We start from the raw sequence: 18,698 nt of genomic DNA on the forward strand, positions 1-18,698 counted from the left end.
ATTCACCCCAGTCACAGAGGCTTACTGAGTGACTACGGGTGTATGAAACCCATCTTTCCCAGCAAGCGATTCCTATCAGGAGAAAAAAGAGGAAGGAATTGTCTTGAACTCCTAAAGGAAAAGCAGGATATAAATCTGACAAATAAATAAGTATCTACCTATTTAATATCCATCTAATTACAAGAAATTATGCATTAATTTTTAAATTATTACGAATATTATCTTCCAAAATTAAACTGCTAAAATATGTAGTATCTTCAAGAGGAGTATTACTCTCCATTCCACTCCACTGACTTTTCACGGAACGGCAAATAATCCAACACTTAATTGATCTGAAATTCTGGTCAAGATTTTATCTCAAAATATGGATTAATAACTATGTAAAGCATTCCAACAAGGTACTGGAATAAGCAAAACATCTTTCTTCAAAGCATTAAGAGCAGCGGTATCCTTTAGAAGTCTCATACATCTGCTTGAAGGGCTGTTTGTGATTGCTGTCAGGACACTTCAGCTGCCACAACCAGCAATATTTCCTTTCCCAAACACATTTAGTGCAGATCCAGATCGCAGTCCAGTTTTGAGAAACTCTCTCTTCATACATGCACACATATGAGAGAAATTCAGCTGAGCTCTAAGATTTTAGGCAAATGAATGCCTTTTGAATTTTAGTGTTTGGAGATCAGGAAGTGAACTGTTAGCAACTTGAATTCTTTTCGTTTCGCTGGCTCAAAAAGTCACTCATCCACGCACACAGATGGAAAACCTTGCTTACCTTTACAAAACTCATACGAATAGTGCACATCTTAGTGAGTTCATACACTGTTTCAAAGCCATGGTTCACTGACTGAGCTAAAAGTTGAGCAAATTCTTGATTGTTGAAAATTTTTAAGCTGCAGCCACTCGGAATTTTGCAGACGGTAGTTGGATGAAAGCCATGATGGTAATTGCAATTTCGGCTTTGCACAAATATACTACTGTCACTAAGGCATTCTGCATAGACTTCTCCACCAACATAATACAGATGAACTCCTATAAAAGAGACAGAAGATTGTTAGAATTTCTCTGAAATTGTAGGAACTTCTACTTCTGACACAAAATATAAATGAGGAATTGCATTTATCTCAAGCAACTTAGCAGATGCGTAGAAAAAGTAAGGTTTTAGTCATCTGCATATACTATGTATTTCCCCAATTATGAACTACAAGAATACTGCTAGATATTTGTTTTGGCAGCCTAAAACTATCAAAAGACAAGAATTCATGAATTCACGTTCAGTAATATAGCCAATCTGCTTGCAATTAGTCAAAACTACAACTTCTTTATGATGCCTAACTGGGATGCAATTGTCTTACACACATCTGGAAAAAACGCTTTCTCTCCTAACTAGCAATGGGGGATAGGGAACAAAGATCTTTTACTTGTACATACTCCTGGCTTTTTAAAAGTATTTTGAGCACAACTGTGTGCTAATACTTCCCTTTTCAACAAATGCCTTTGCCATTCATCAAAATTACTCAGAAAATTATTTTTCTATAGGATTCATCCCAAGTCTTCATCATTAAAAAAAAGATTATAGAAAACCCAAACCCAAACTGCTACTATTCACTTTAGTTCTTAAAAGTAAAGATGCAGCATGCTACAAAAGTTATATAATTTTGCCAATTCAAATGAAACTTGTTTGACTTAAAAAAAAACACTTTAAAATTCCAATTTGCAATTGTGGATTAGAAAGAGACATCTCCAACTACTTTCCCCTTATTCTTCATCTATTATTACACAAAATACACCAATACCTCTGTATTCAGGTGGCTCAATAGATATTTCAGCCTCCAATAATAAGGACCTACTATTAAATCCAGTACTTCAGCCATAGCTCAGATACTTTTCAAATTGATTATTTCTAGAAAATGTTGTAGCAGCTTTCCTTAATCTGCATTAGACTATATTTCTCACTATCTCTGGGTAGCAGGATCAGTTTTTTTTCTGGAGATACATCCATCATATTGGGGAAAGGTATAATCCCATTCCTACAGGTTATTAACATTTTGGAGTGATAAACATATGAATAATGTTGTTGAATACATTGTTTTGCAATGAAGCCTTAAAGCTGTTAAATGTAGCTTGCATCCCAAGTGTACTGACATGATCAGAACCAACAATACCTTTGCCAATATGCCGCCTAGTATTCTCAATAGTAGAATTCCGGTTAACATTTGACAAGAGCCCCAGGCAAAACCTGTTCTTGTTATTGGAGGGATCAGTGAAGCCATCCACCAACAAACTTGTGGAAGAGGCATGAAATGCCTCCCCAACACGATTATTGAGTTCATAATAGACAATAGAGCACCAGTGTTTTGGCTCTTCATAAGCAACTGCCTGAACATCTGCAACAGAAGAAAAACAGAAATCAGCAATGCTAGAATTAATGAATTCCTGGGCTTTACAGTTTAATTTATTTATATTCATTGTGTAGACTTTGGGTTAAGATCATGAGGAGGGGGAATCTGATGGTGTAGCTTCTAATTAGAAATTCTCCCACAGTGTCCCATTATATGATATTTAAACCATATAAGTAATTCAATCAAAGGATTCTAAGCTTTGAGAAATGGAAAGGAGGTTTGAGCAAGCTGAATGAGGATTTATTTTTTTAAAAAAGAACAGTTCTAAGCAGGTTTGCATGTTGGCTTACAAAAATAAAGGGTGTATAGTTCTTAAAGATAACAAATACATTATGATGTATGGTAAATTCTTATGGAATAGACAGTAAGTTCTCTTCCTAAGAATTAATTTACCAAATTTAGTCTACTGTAACAAAGTGAACACATAATTATGTCTCAATTATTACAGTTCCTGAGGTTTGGTTTAACCAGGGTTTATTGAATAACTTTTAATGACTATTCATACAATAAGCAAGTATAAACTTTGTTTTATAAACCACAAGAACTGAGTGTATACAGAACCCAAACCTGTGGAGCCTTTGGTACTCTCTTGAGTTTGGTTGTTTGCTTGTACATGTTTCATTATCCAACTAAGGCAAACTGTAATATATATACAAGGCAAACTCCACATCACTTACACTGATGTAACCTGGTCATATAATGAAATACTGTATCTGAAGCAAACAACCAAGCTCAGGGAGCACCAAGGATTCCTTAGTTCATCCCCAAGCTACATATATTCTTTTTTTTTTGAGACCCCCAAATCCAACCCATGTTATGGGTTACTGCAATATACAAACTTTGTAAATTATTTTAAACAAAATATAATGGAGTTGTATTTTTGGAATGTTTATTTAAGAGATGCATTTATTAATCTTTTCTCTCTTTTTTTTACAGATTTCAGCTAAGGAAGTATTCCAGTCAACAATAACCATTCCTTCCTCTCAGCAACCAGAACTGCCTCTAGCCAGAAAAAAATCCCTGCTCCCCTGTTCAACAAGGGAATAAACTGACATAACTATATTAATGCAACTACACAACTTTCTGCTACAAGCACTCAAACATCTTAATAAAGAGTAATGAAACCGAAAGATACACAAGGTCCATTTTTGGGGGGAGCACTCATATAAGAGGAGTGAATGCACTCATTCTGCACTATAATTTTTAGGTTGTGTTCATGCAGCCAATTTGTTTTTGATGAGTTTTTAATTTATAATCTCATTAAAGTGTTAAGAGGGAAAGTGTTGGCTTTGTTATGAATAGCAACAATAACCTCTTCCTGACCCACTAAACTACAAATTTAAGAAATATGTTTTTGCCTTTTCTGGCTAAAGAAACTGATTGCTTCCAGGAACTCTTGCCTTCCTTTTTGATAGTTATATTTACCCAGAGTAATTCACATTTATATGACTGATAATGTCTGTTTACACAGTGTTATTTTTATCCAAGCAGCTTGAGGCCAGAGACATGGACTTCCTTGCATTTTATTCTCATACCCATCCTATTAAGTAGCTTCAGAATAAAAACACCATTACTCAGTGACATTAATGAGCAATCTGGATTTGCACCTTCTCTCCCATATTTATTTGACACATCACAACTGCTTGCACAATAGGTGAACACAGACTTTTTTTTGGTATAGGTAAGAATTTACCAATATGTGATTCAATATTTAAAAAAGGATAGTTCCCAATATGGTTTTCCCAAATGAAATTGAACAACAGGGTTCAAACACTATGCTGAGCCACGGTTCATTTAAAAATGGTTTACTGAAAAAACTACAGATGGCTGGGGTGGCACAACATGTTAAGGATAAGCCAAGTGCTGATGCAAACAATTCACGGCATTTTTAATCCTTTCAAGTCACTGTTAGGCAATCTTTAATTATTAGTAACTCAGTACACTTTCACAGCAAGATGCCAGTAACTATTACTGCTGCACAGCTTTGCCCTAGTTCTCAAACTCAGGAAGAAATCCTGCCAGCTGGCCATTCCTGAAGAGTGAAATCATCTCTCTCTTTTTTACACACACACACACACACACACACACACACACACACACACACACACAGGCAGATTTCATACGAACTTCCTCACATTTGCCTTAAGTCATGCAGAGCAGGTGCGTTTTGTCTCTCCATTCCCAGCATGAGCCAACAATAGGAATTACCCAACTTCATTGACAGGATGCAGCTTGTTAAGTAAAATCTCTTAAGACTAACAAATCTTCACAAGGAACAGGCCTCCAAATGTCTGTAGCCAGAGAGCACCGGGGTTTGTGTTTATTGCTCGGGCCCTTCATAAACATGAACTGCAGCAGACCTTTTTGAAAGGCTATTAAACAAAGGATGTAACCATGCACATCAGGTAGAGGTATGGGGGAGAGATAAAGAGCTTACTGAATTAGCGGAAACAGGTGTGGAATAAATAATATGAATGGAAAGAAGAGTCTGTTTCCCTTTCATAAAATTAAGAGAAGGTATTGTACCACTCTAATTACAGTGTTTTAATTGCTAATATTACTAGTAGGAATCAGGTTGACAACTTTACTCTTTCTGCATTCTGAAGTCCAATCTGCTTCATCTTATTTGCTCCCTGCCAAACAATATAAATCCCAAGTCCTTAAGGGGTTGTCCTTAAGGATATGAAAAAGCTGCCCATTACTGAAAAAGGTGGATGGCATTCTCTTCCTCCAGCTCACAAAGCACTGAAGCGGCACAATATTTCTAGAACTGCTGAAGCCAAAAGTTTTTAAGCTATAGCCTGTTTTCAGCCATTTTCATTGGTTCCTAAAAACATTGCACTGCTTCAGTGCTTTCATTTGCTGGGACAATGCCACTTTCCATTTTTAGTAATAGGCCTTTTGCCTCTATGTACATTCCGACTTAAATACAAATTTGGGTTAAGACAGTTAGGGAATGGAACTAGTTATTAACCCATGGACTAACTGTAATGTGTTCATATTCTTAAGTTCAAAGTTGATTCAATTAAATGCCAAAGGGTATGCACACTTGTCTCTTTCCCTCCCATTACTAGTTTGTGGCAACTTATATCATACCCCTTAAAAACCCAAGGACCAAATCTCACAGCTTACATGGATAGAAGAGGGGGACAGTCCTAAGAAATGAAAATATTTTAGGGTTGAGATATAGTAAATTTATAAAAAAAATTAAAATATGCAGCAAATCATAGTTAAAGCAAAACACTGGTAAATTTGCCTTAGTCAGCTGCAAGGACTACCTACAATAAACAGATCAACAAAATTACCAAGTGTTTGCATTTATCTACTAAAAACCTGCTTTAAAGCAGAGTAACATGAAGAAATTGTTGCTCACTCTTATCTTTCAAATACTTTTCAGTTGCTTACTAGGCCTGGTAGCAGCCAAGTTATCCAGGTGGTTGCATATGTGGTCACAACAGCTTGATAGGGCATATTGTGATTGAAGTTTCTCCAAGTAAAGCAAAATGTGTGAACATATATTGAATGCTAGTGCTCAATTAAATGCAACTTTGTCTGCTGTACCATTTTGCACAAGTTTTAACATAAGAATCGGAGCATATCCACTGCTGTTTTTCAGTGCAACATTTACAGTGGATATATGTTATTTTTATCATGTCTCTTTAGCAGGAAGATAAGACAATTAATGCAATGAAAATATAAAACGTGGGGTGGGGGAAAGTGCCATATATAGACATTTTTCATAACTGAAATATGAAGTGTCACCTCCTCTGTTTACTTCTGAAGGAATTGAAGGTGCCATCATATTGGTATCCATTGGTTGTGAACCATCCTGGGTCATCTGATCTTCTGGAGGTAGGTAAGCAGGAGGCGGAGTATCAGCTGAGGTAATACAAAATACTGTTATTTCATCTCTGTACTTATCCATTTTATGGATAGGGTTAAGCTAAGCCAACTACAATGTAATAATAATAACAATAATAACAACAACAACAACAACAATAGAAAACCATCCATTTTTACTCATCTCTATTAACACGGCTAACAAAGAAATTATTACTCTTTGATTAATTATACCTAAGTTTACTTTTCCTTGAGGGAATTAGATTTCAGAAAGTTCTGGCGCAAACAGATCAAATTCCTATACCGTGCTTCCCTGAAAATAAGACAGGGTCTTATTTTTTTTTAAAATCCTGAAATAACTACTTGGCCTTATTTTGAGAGAGATCTTATTATTTTTGAGATGCAGGAGGGAGTGAGCATAGTCAACTCATGGCTGCTGCTGTGTTGCCATATTTTCAGGGAGGGCTTATTATCTGGGGAGGTCTTATTTTCAGGGAACAGGGTATATGAAAAAGAAGTGCTGATGATCTGCATACAGGTCATCTTTTCCAATATATTTATCAGCAGACAAGTACATCCTAATGCACAACAAATTTAAAGCACAACTTATTGATGATGACATTAAAATGTAATAATCAATGGCAAAAAACATCAATGTAAGACTTACTTTTAATATTACTGGTTTTCAGCCACAGGTGATTATCTCCACATTATTATTATGCTAACATTGCCCTGATGTTTATTTCTAACACAAGACCATTGTCAATGCTAAGAAGCTGCTGCTGAGACTTCTCAGAGGAAGCTTTACCTGGCATCTGAAAAGGGCTTCCTGGGTCTGAGCTGGCAGGTGAATGAGGGTAGGTACCACTGCTGCTTCCAGGCGAATTTGGATAGCTACTGTTTGGTGAATGGGGAAATGGGTGACTGTTGGGTTGCTGGAAAGAGTCTGGAAAAGTAGCATTGTGTGGCATATGCGGCTCGTTTTGTCCCAAGTTGCGAAATTGTGCCAGGAGACTGTGCTGAGGGTTGTATTCACTGTGTCTAGGAACAAGCACAGGAGGAAGAACTGAAAAGAAAAGAGAAAGAGGAGGGTTGAAAACAAGTACACTTGATAGCTGTACAATCATAATTTCATTTGCAGTTAATCAAGAGGTCTTATTTTAGGAACAAGCAGGACTAAGCAAAAATATTTCCTTGTGTTTAGTTACTACACAACTTAAATTTTTGCTCGATGCAGCAACTGCCAGGATCCCAAAGCTGGAAGTTTAATTTTCACAGCAACTGGGAGAAAGATGGTTAGGTTTGCATGCAGAGTAGTATAGCTGCCCTGGGATTCACAACTAAGAAGAATAGCAAAAGTAATCTACCCGCACTTTCCTCATTTTCAACTCCCGAAGCTAAAGAAACATATACAAGGGCCAGTCTTTAATATATGCAAAGTATTGGGTACTGGCATCCATCAATTTAAGCTTAGCTACTAAGGGCGCTAACTGAACCTTCTGGATTAAATCTAGAATAGTTCAGGTTTAGGTTTATTCCATTATACATGACTTGTATCCCATTTTTCCTCTTTTTGAGTCAATATATATAGTGCTGCCTTCTTCAAATTTTTTATCCACAACAACCAACCTGGGTACATTGAGCTGAGAGACAAGAACTTATTCCAAGTCACTAAGGAAGACTGATGACAGGATGTGTGTTTCCTGAGGCCTAGTAATACTGCATCATAGTGAAATAGTCAGATATTCCCACTTCTCTAACATTTAAGCAAAGGCACGCAAGACATTTCAAGTCAAGTAATTTTATCAAGTTCCCACAAAAGCTGAATGAATATCTGCAGACACATTTGGTATCCTAATCAGATTTTCCAGGGGCAAAAGACACTGGATTCTCCATATAAACTACAAAGGGCAGAAAGAAGGGGAAAAGTTCCTTCAAAGATGCTATAATGGCACCCATGTCAATCTCTTAGGCCAGGCCATTTTAAACAATATACCCATTTTGGGGTGTGAACCTCTCTTTTCATTTATTAATTCTTCTCATTGCACACCTTATCGAGATTTTACGTGGTCTTACCCAGATCTTTATAATTTAGTTTTTTATGAAAGGGAAAACATGATGCTTCCCAGCATAATAATCGGGCCTAAATTAGTGGCATTAAGTGCATGAGCTATAATGGGAAACATATGCTAGAAGTGATGCTTCTATATATACATGCTCTAAGTTTAGCTATGCTAAACTTTAATATAATTTTTCTGAATTTCACTGAACATTACGAGTGACCCCAACCATTTGTTAAACCATTGCTTATGGTTTAATGTGTTATGTAAACCCCATCAATAGTGGTTTGTAAAATAAACCAGAAATGTTGCTTGAACCAGATCAATGATAGTAGCTGTGTTCAGGAAAATACACATTTTTAAATTGTAAAGCTTGATCAGGTTCAGAATCGTCACTGTAAAAAATAAATGGCTAAAAATGCACATAGCAGGGGAGAATGCTGAATTTCAGAAATTGCTGCCAGCCCAGGGGAAGAGATATAATTGAAGAGACAGCATGAGACTTCTGCTGTATTCAGCCAAGCACACCTGTTGCCACAAAGCAAACAAGAGGCCCACATCTGCTCTTTGGAGAGGCTGTGAGCCCCTGGAGGGTAAAGCTGTAGAGGTGTTAACTCTTGCCTAGACTAAAGTAAATGTTCTACTGCACTGTATAGAGCACTATTATATCTTGGACCTAAGCAATCTTCTGGAGCTCTGTATTTTCCAAATACGAACTTCCAAAATTCTCAACTGGTAGGAATGCAAGCTAGGAATTTAGGAAACTGCTTCCAATGGAATTGAAGGACATTAGACTATGGATCTAGAAAGACTGTGACAGATATTAATGTCCCCAATCCTCAAATCACATTTCAACAATCTGAGACAAAAACCAGATCTAATATATGATCACCTACGGTGTTTTACCTAGTATGCTATGCAAAAACCACACATTATCATTTAGTGTTATGTGTGAACCAGATTATATTTTGCCCAACAAATCATAGTTTAAAAAAAAAACCTTCTGATTTTGCTTCATGTATAATACAGGCCTCCAAGTATTATCTCTGACATTTCAAAATTATAAACACAAGATCAAAATGTTGTACAATGCCCATCTTGCCAACTTTTGAATTGACAAATACACATGTGACACATTTGTATAAATAAATATATACGTATGATTACATGTATAATTTAGTACTAGAAGCTACATTTCAGAAAAAGGCAAGACAAGGAAAAAATGGTATTAACCAAATCAATGTATTGATCAAAATTATTTATATCAGTAAAATACCCCAATTATAAATTAATTAATTCCCATTTCTTTCATAGATGCACAAATTTTACACCAGCCCACAAGCATTTCCGTTCTGCTTCCAAGCTGAAACAAAGACAGAAGATTATTTTAAAAGGGAAGAGTGGTTGCGTTAGGAAGGGAATAGAAGAGTCTTTTGCAGAGTAAGGGGGGGATATAAATGTAGTCAATAAATAATAAATAAGGGAAAGAAAGAAAAAGGAAAGAAGAGGAAGGGGAAGAAGTATCTGAACAGGCTAAGATAGACTGCTAGAGAACAGTTTCAAAAAGCCCTAAAAATCACAAGATGAGAGGTATTGATATTGATCTTTTTCTATCGGCAAAACTGAGGCCAGATAAAAATAAGACAACATAACTGGAACTGCTTACAACTACCATCAATGTTGATCTGGTCAGGACTTCTGGGGGAGGAGCCTGTCACTGACGAGAGCTCAACGGAGCTCCTCTCAGAGATCTGGTCTGTATATCTAAATAAGATCAAAGATATCACCCCTTTTTGGCAAGAAAGGGGCAGGGAGAAGCCCAGTGGCTAGGGTCTATTCGTAGTTCACAGCCTTCTTCCTTTTTTTTGGCTGTGGATGGAGATTAGATCCAGCGTTAGCTGAGCCCTTATCTCCAGCCAGTTCTTCTCAGCTGCCTTTTTTGCAGCCCTAGACAGGAGACTCCCCCCTCAGGACAAAGCAAAGTTGTTTGAAGTTATGATTAATACGAGCGGGTCCCACCCCTGAGAGGTTTTACTTTTATTACTATCTTAAACACCAGCCTCGTTTGTCCTAGAGGCTTCTTTGTTTAAACGCATTACAAAATGGCGATTTTTCTCCGTTGGTGACTGATAGGGGATGTACTTAGCCGGCTTTACCTTCCTGGAGACTATTCCTCATTAACTACCCAAAATCTACAAACAAATTTTTTTTTTGGAAATTGAGGGGAGCGAGAGCGCTGTTTATTTGTTTATCTCTTTACTCATGATGGTTCCCAGGTCAAAGCCGAAGCGTTTTTCTACGAATGTGCTTAAAGAATCTGTTACAAAATCGCTGCCCTTGTCTCCTACGCCCTCTACTGGAGATTTCTTAACACAGGAATTTTTTTTTCAAATGCTTAATGACTTTAAACAGGAAATTAAAGAATTTGTATTGGAGTTATATGATAACTTAAAGACTAAGATTGCCCAAATGAAGGCGAATACGTTTGTAGCCGTGTCTGCTCTGACAGATTACACCGCTGAAATGGAGAATAAATTGGAAAGTTTGGAGGAGGCTAATTCTAATTTGACTACTAACATGCAAACATTACAACAAAAAATTAGAGATACTCAAGAACAGCTCGTTATGATAAATTTTAACAGGAAGGCATTTGCAATAAGAGTCAGAGGATTGCGTGAAAAGGAGCGAGAGAATTTGAAACAGACTTTTGTTGAGGCCTTCAGCCATGCGGTGGGAAGTCCGGGATTTAATTTTGATTGGCAGATTCGGAAAATCTATCGCCAGAATTCGTTGGTAGCAGAACAGCGACAGCTCCCGAGGGACATAATCATATATTTCTCCACAAAAGAATCCAGAAATGCGATCATACAAAAGTTTTACAACAATAGGTTGCGAGTTGATGGGCAGGATTTGATTGTCTTCAAAGAAATACCATCCCAGATGTTAAAAGCAAGAAGAGACTATACTTTTCTAACTGAAGAGCTTAGAAAACACCAGATTCAGTATAAATGGGAAGCACCAGCTGGCATCACGGTCACATTTGAGAATCAAAGATTTCGTCTCAATTCTGTTTCGGAAGCTCAAGATTTCTACTATAAGACTTTGAAGGCGGGACTTCCTGACTCACTCGGAAAAGAGGAAAGACAAGGCGGAGGGGAAGGCAAGCAGCAGACCACATGGCTGCAAGACGGAGGGTGTAGCTCTCCCCCTCCTGGAGAAGCAGAAGAGCGGAGATCGAGGATTTAGCTATGTCTTCAAAATATTTGTTTGGTTTAAGATACGGTAATCCTGTTTAGACCCAACAATTTGCAAGATATTCAGTCTCTAGACTACGATGTTTTCCTGTTAGACATTTCAAAATATTTCTCAAAGTTGTGGATTGAATGGGGGTTTGCGATCTCTCTCCGGTTGAAAAAGCGGAATTGGATACTGGTGGTGTGATATTGGGACTGAATTACGTGGAGCGGATGTTGAACACATTTCACGGGACTTATATGTTTGAACTTTAACTTAAATTGTTCAGGACTTTAAAGTGAAGAGAGTGGAGATGGTAATTTTACTGAATTTTGGTTTGGGAGGAAGGGAGCCGGGTAACGCGGGGTAGGTGGAGGGGTAGCGAAAGCTTGATCAGATTACTTTGAGTTAAAAGGCAAACTGACTCTTGTGTAAATTATTATTCGAAAATAAGGTTAAGAAAGATTAGTTGGAGTGACTACAGGAAGTTGTGGTAAATATCAGAGAAGCAAGGGATGAGGGTAAAATTCATGCGGAATAATCTACGTTGTTTAAACTCTATTAGAAGGGAAAGCTTGGTGAGATTATCTCGAGACAGAATGTAAACTGATTCTTGGGTAAATTATTATTTGAATAGGTGGAATGATCCACGCTGTTTAAATCCTACTAGAAAGGAAATTTTGGTGAGATCATTTTGAGCTAGATCGAAAACTGATGTCTGCATAAATTTGCATAAATTTTTATTTGAATATAAGGTTAAGGAAGATGAACTGGGGAGTCTACAGGAAGTTCGGGTAAATAACAAAGAAGCAAGAGACGAGAATAAAATATATATAGAATGATTTATACTGCTTAAACATTAATAAAGATGGGGGGCTGAGCTTAATACAAAGAGTTTTTTCTTTTTTCTTTTTTTTTCTTTTCTTTTCCTTTTTATAATTTGTAATTTTTTTTGTATCAATTTTTTTCTTATATTACTTTTATTTTTAATTCATAGGATCACAAGATACTTTAGAAGGGGTTTGACAGAGGACAATGCCAGGTGTGGGCCCTGGGAAGTCGGGGGGGACTAGGGAGGGGGACCTATGGGGGGTGGGTGGGTGGGTGGTAATATAGTTTCAATAAGAAGAAGAATGCACTTGTATACGGTTGTCTTTTCTTTTTTTTCTTTCTTTATATTTTTTTCCTTTGGTTTTTTTTTTCTTTCTCTTTTTATCATATTTTGTTTCCTATTTTCTATCTTTATAGTTCAATATTAATAAATAAGAGTTGAATAAAGGAATACACCAAGGGGAGAGGTAGAAGGAAAGAAGAGGGAGGAGCAAGGAGGGAGTGAGAGGGGAATGTAAGGAGGGTGTAAGAAGGAAGGTTTGAGGGGAAAGGGAAGTAGGAAAGGGGAGTGTTAGAGGGAGGAAAGGAAAGTTGGAGGGGGAAGATGGGGTGTATGGAGGTTGGAAGTGTCAGGTGGGGTTTTGTCTTATGCTGAATGATGATGAATCGTGTTTTCTTTTTTCTTTTTTCTTTTATTTTATTTCTTTTCTTATAGCAAATATCCAGTATATAAGTGATTGTAAAATTGAATGTGAAAATGAATAAAAAATATATTTTTTAAAAAAAATGTTGATCTGGTCATGTGCCACTCCCAATTGCCATAATTAAGCCAAGACTATTTGTATTTTCAATGTTATCAACAATTTGTTAGCTGCAACTTACTGAAATATATGAGGGACAAAATTTAATTAAAATTTGAAGCTACTTTAATGAAATAAAACTTAATTTCATCAGCTGTATTTATGTTAAACTTCAACATGACTACGCAAATACTCCCTCCACCCCATTTTAATTTTGTTTAAAATGGTGATTAGACAATCAATATGAATACACTGAGAGTTCACTTGCAGTGTCTAGGTAGGTTACACATTCACACATATAAACAAATGTATGCACTACAAAAATGTGCCCATGAAGTTTCATAATAAACTACAAGGGCTAGTTACAACTCACCCTGTTTAATTCAGTATAAACTGAGGCTAAAATAATCACCCCCTCCCTGAAAAGCCAAACTATTTCACTAAATTACAAACCTGGACTAGGACATCGTCTAGGTAACATTGGAGTCTCACCGGGATGGAACGCAGATGAGCCGCCAAACCCACAGTACCTTCAACGAGGGGCTGAAGCCAACCCGAAGGGGAGAGCCCTGTACTGGTAGTGGCGGTCCCCATGCGAGAATCTCAGAAACCTGCGATGAGCCGGCAGAATTGGAATATAGAATTAGGCCTCTGTCAGGTCTACAGATGCCAAGAAATCCCCCTTTCGGATGCCCTGAAGGATAGACTTGAGGGAAGACATCTTGAAGCGCCTGTACACTAAGAAACGGTTCAGGCGTTTGAGGTCCAGAATTGTCCTCCAGCTCCCCGAACTCTTTGGAACCACAAGCAGATTGGAGTAATGGCCCAGACCCCGTTCCACAAGGGGAACTGTTTCCACCGCCTGAATGTCGCGAAGGTGTTTTATGGCCTGATCCATCAGATGGCGGCGCTCCAAGCTCCGGGACGGAGGGAACGACCTGAAGAAATTCGAAGGGGTGGAAAGAAATTCTAACCTGAGACCCTGATGTACCGTGGACCTGACCCAAGCGTCAGACATGATCCCCTCCCATTGATCCGCATAGAGGGACAGGTGGCCGCCTACAGGACGACTCAGGTTCGAGTCACTTCCCCCTGCAGTAGGGGCGACCGCCGCCACCTCGAAAGGACCACGAAAGGACTGATCTTGGAATCTGTTCCTGTCCTGAAAGGACGACTGTCAGGGCTGTTTCGCTCAGTAACCAAGAAAGAAACCACTCAACTCCATTTTGCAGAATTAAAGAGTACTTTTACTGGTCATGAGTAGATAGTAGCTAGGCAAAGCAAGGTCTGAGGCAAAAGTGCCCGTAATCATAGATATCAATATGTGACCCAACCCCCTGCCCCTGGTAACCTCAGCCCATAGTCCAATCAGTACACCCCATAGGTGTCATGTGGGAGACATCTTCAAAAAGCATCATCAGCCTGGTATGCCGGACAGTTGCCCTTGGCAGCAAATCCTCTATCTGCAGCATGCGCAGTAGATGGTGAGAACACCTCCCTTTTACAGTCACTCCTGTGCTGACACTTCCCCACCCACATACCATGCCCCCCCTTCCAGTTTCAATGGCAGCCAAAAGCAAGCAGCAAAATGGAGGCTGGAAAACTGCGTGTCAGGCCTGAAAGAGGAGAAACGCTGATAGTCCGGGGCCCTATACGACTGCCTATGATAAGGATGAGGCTGAGCCTCAGGCGTTTTAGTGTTGGATGGGAGAACTTTCTTCTTGTCTTTGTTCTCGACCAGAATGAGGTCGAGAGCCTCCTCAAAAAGATTAGAACCCTTGAATTGAATTGAATTTATTTGATTTCAATGCCACCCAATCCCGAAGGACTCCGGGCGGCTTACAGAAATGAAAAGAAATTAAAGGAACTTAAAAACAATAGGACACATGAAGTTAAAAAAGGAACGCAACAAACACCCAATCAGAAGGCCTGCCGGAAAAGCCAGGTTTTAATGGCTTTGCGAAAGGCCATGAGAGTGGGGAGGGCCTGGATCTCTGGGGGCAGCTCATTCCATATGGCCGGAGCGGCAACAGAGAAGGCGGGGCAGGTGCCAGATTCCACTTGGCCTTGTTATCCATTTGCCAGTTACGAAGCCATAAAAGACGGCGGGAAGTAACTGAGGTGGCCAAGGTGCTGGACGCAAATTTAACCGTGTCCAGAGTTGCATCAGCAGAAAATTGGGAAGCCACAATAATCTTAACCAGATCATGGTGGAGCCATTCGTCCTGGATCGGAATGCGATCCTGGAGCTGCCGGAACCACATGACCGTGGCATGGTTGAAATACGAGGCCAAGGCCGCGGACTTTATGGCCCAGGCAGTGCCATTGAAATTTTTCCGCAGGGTAAGCTCTGCACGCTTATTCTCCGGCTTCAATTTATCTGCCGTATCACCAGACACCACTGGTGAGGAGACCAGAGTGGCAACTGGGGCGTCAATAGTGGGTAACTGAATGGCCTGGGCAAACGCCTGCTCCCATAGGGAAGTGGCGATCATTACACCCAGGGTTAGAGAAATTGGAGGGACGGGTCCACTGGTTTGTCAGGACCTCCATAAACAAAGGAGGGGCTGGAATCTCCTCCTTGTTTGTGGCCGTGTGTGAAAACATGGCCATGTCAGGGTCCCTAGGAAGTGGTACCGTGTGATCCCCTGTCCCCACTTTGGTGGTCTTCCTCACCTTGTTCAGGAGAATCTTGAACATGGCCGGAGGAAAAAGGCCCGAGGAAGAGGGAGCATCGGGGGGTGGGTGGGTATCCTCATCCTCTGAGAAAACCATGTCCTGGAGGTTCTCCTCCCCCATGACCGAAGCTTCGCTAACCATGGATGGAGAGGATGCCCTATACTGGGGACGACCTGCCCCCCCGCACCTAGAAGAGTGGGAACCCCTGTCCCGCTGGGTGATGCCCCATGAGATAGCTGCACAAATAAATCTTTTGATACCTTCAGGAAGACGTTCCAAATTCTCCATGTCTCCATAAGGAGAGCCAGGCCTCTGAGGCACCAACCTGCGTGAGGGATAAGGCCCCTGGATGTGCCTTCCAAAGGATCCGCAGCACTTCTCCTAGCCAAACCTAAGAAGACCGAAGGAGAGGGAGACCCCCTCCGCCTGGAATCGCTGCGGGACCTGGCCGGAGAGGCCAAGGGAGAAGAAGGACTGAACCCCCAAGGGGAAGAATGCACAGAAGGGGGTCTGATTGGCGACCGGGACCTGCTGGAAGAGGCAGGCCTCGCAGACTTGGCCTGCCTTTCCGCCCTGGCGAAGATCTTCTCTATGGCCTTGTGCCTCCTAGCCTCCTTCCCTCGTGGAGGACCTAGAAGGGTGCTGGGCAGTGAAAGGCCTTGTTGGGGGAACTTCTGGTCTGAACACCTGCTCCAGGCCCTCTTCCCTCCTTACCAGGCCTTCTGTCTGTCCTGGGGAATTTCCGATCCCTCCTCCATCGCCCCACTCACGTGTCTCGAAGAGTGGAGGAAGAAGGAATTCAGGCCTCTGTAGGCCCCGCTGGACCTGGGCCTTTGGAGAATATGGGAGGAACTAGGCCAAACGCCCTGGCCTAGCCTCCTGATCTGTGCTGCCAAAGAAGGCCTTGCGCACGTGGCAGCAGTTAAAATGGCTGCCAGACCTCAAATCACCTACGCGGAAGAAGAGGCCGAGGACTATGCCGAGCAGCAGAATACAAGGGGGCAAATCGGTCCGGCAAAGCTGGGGGCCACGCGGTACACAGGCTCACACTCCCCCCCCAAGTTGCCCCCTCACGTCAATAATAAGCAGCCAAAGCGCGCAGCAGCCACCCGAACCAAACAGTGGCTCCGCGGGCAGCTCGTGCGCTCCTTGTGGCACCGAAGCCGCTTCCCCCACTGATCTCCACAAAGGGGAAAAGCTGCCGCACCCGCAGCTGTGATTGGAGCTGGCACCCCTGCAGTCCCGGGGATAGGGCTGAGGCTCCGGGCAGAGGGGAGGATAGATGCCCCACAGGGCCCTCCCCGACTGCCCAAGGCAGGGGACTTTCCCTTGGGGCCACAGCTGCAATTTTTGAATTTAGGAACTTTTAAAGTGCCCAATTAAGCCAAATACCAGACCAGATTGAATAAAGAAATAAATTTCCTACCTAAATATAATTCTCAACAGTGCTTGGACCAAGAGACTGAGAGGAAACTGGGCAAGAATAGAAGGAAGGAATATTTAAGAAGTTTACTCTCAGTGTTTGGACCAATCAGGCTTTGAGAATACCCACATGTGACCACTCCCTCTCTTCCACTGGAAAACCATTAACAGATTTACAGATATTTGTATTTTCCAAATGGCAAAGGCAAAGAATTGCTAAGTATTTCTCAGTCCATCTTTCCTCTTCATATTCTTTTGTAATAGGAAGGTTCAGTATGGCAGAGAGAACGTTTCCTCTGGATTTTTAGAAGATTGGATGTCTTTTTAAATATGCCATAGTTTGTTGAAAAGCCCCAACTGACTGACTTTGTATCATATGTGAAATTATACCAAAATCTGTAGATATTATTTAGTATGATGAGGAGATTCACCCTTGGTTTTGTAGATTAATACTGATTTTATAACTGCGAAACCAGTTTTAAACATTTTAGAAGGATTAATTCAGGAATTCAGCAACAATTATTAGAATAGTAGTACATCATGCAAACAAAAATTGTTATCTATGCTGCAAAGTTGAAAAAGCAGCTCTTAATATTGTAAACTGTGAAATTGTGTTAAACTCCATCAGACTGCATATATCACAAAAAGAAAATGCATTTGAAAATTGTTTTAATTAATTATTACAGTAGACTATCAGAGCTAGAACAACAAATCAAAAACATCAATTTAATAAATTTAAAAAATCCTGGATAATGAATTCAGACACATCCAGAACAAAGGCATGCGCGCACTGGCCAGCTGAGTTCACCCTTTTTAAAAGCCATTTTTTGTCCTCCCCAGGCTCCAGAGGCTTTATAGGAGCCTGGGGAGGGCAAAAAGAGCCCCCCGACCCCCTCCCCGGAGGCCCTCCGGAGGCTTCATGAGCTTCCGTGAAGCCTCCAGAGCGCAAAAACCGGCCCTATGGGCAAACCGGAAGATCGGGAACGGACTTCCAGTTTGCTCAGAGGATCATTTTGACTGCTCCAGAGGCTTCAGGGAAGCCTCCTGAAGGTCCCTGAAGCCTCCGGAGGGAGTCCCGGGGGGGGGGCCTGTTTTCGCTCCTATAAAGCCTCTGGAGCCTGGGGAGGGTGAAAAAAGCATGCAAAAATTGGGGGGGGGGGTCTGTAGTGCACACATGCGCACTGATGGGGTCACACACTGCATTATGGCACATCACCCCCCTGCGCTCCCCCCACTTATGGCACACAAGCCAAAAAAAGGTTCGCCATCGCTGGTGTAGGTGATACCTTGCTCAATGGTAGTAACTGTGATCTTGGAGTCCCAGTGGACAACCATTTAAATATGAGCCAGCAGTGTGCAGCAGCTGCCAAAAAAGCCAATACAGTTCTAGGCAACATAAACAGAGGGATAGAATCAAGATCACGTGAAGTGTT

The 18,698-nt window shown here is 40.7% G+C and overlaps 1 protein-coding gene across 4 annotated transcripts in view; it reads right to left on the minus strand.

Moving 5' to 3' along the window:
• SMAD1 (SMAD family member 1) overlaps positions 1 to 18,698 on the minus strand; it is a 45,803-nt gene that overhangs the window by 2,640 nt on the left and 24,465 nt on the right. For all 4 annotated transcript variants that reach the window (XM_032223865.1, XM_032223867.1, XM_032223868.1 and 1 more), the window contains 4 exons: positions 7,048 to 7,305; positions 6,162 to 6,278; positions 2,163 to 2,384; positions 773 to 1,029 (listed from right to left, as the gene is read on the minus strand). In XM_032223865.1, coding sequence (XP_032079756.1) covers positions 773 to 1,029; positions 2,163 to 2,384; positions 6,162 to 6,278; positions 7,048 to 7,305 — 854 coding nt within the window. The remainder of the gene's footprint in view (positions 1 to 772; positions 1,030 to 2,162; positions 2,385 to 6,161; positions 6,279 to 7,047; positions 7,306 to 18,698) is intronic.

The sequence above is a fragment of the Thamnophis elegans genome, chromosome 9, assembly GCF_009769535.1.
Source record: "Thamnophis elegans isolate rThaEle1 chromosome 9, rThaEle1.pri, whole genome shotgun sequence".
In the NCBI taxonomy this organism is placed as follows: Eukaryota; Metazoa; Chordata; class Lepidosauria; order Squamata; family Colubridae; genus Thamnophis; species Thamnophis elegans.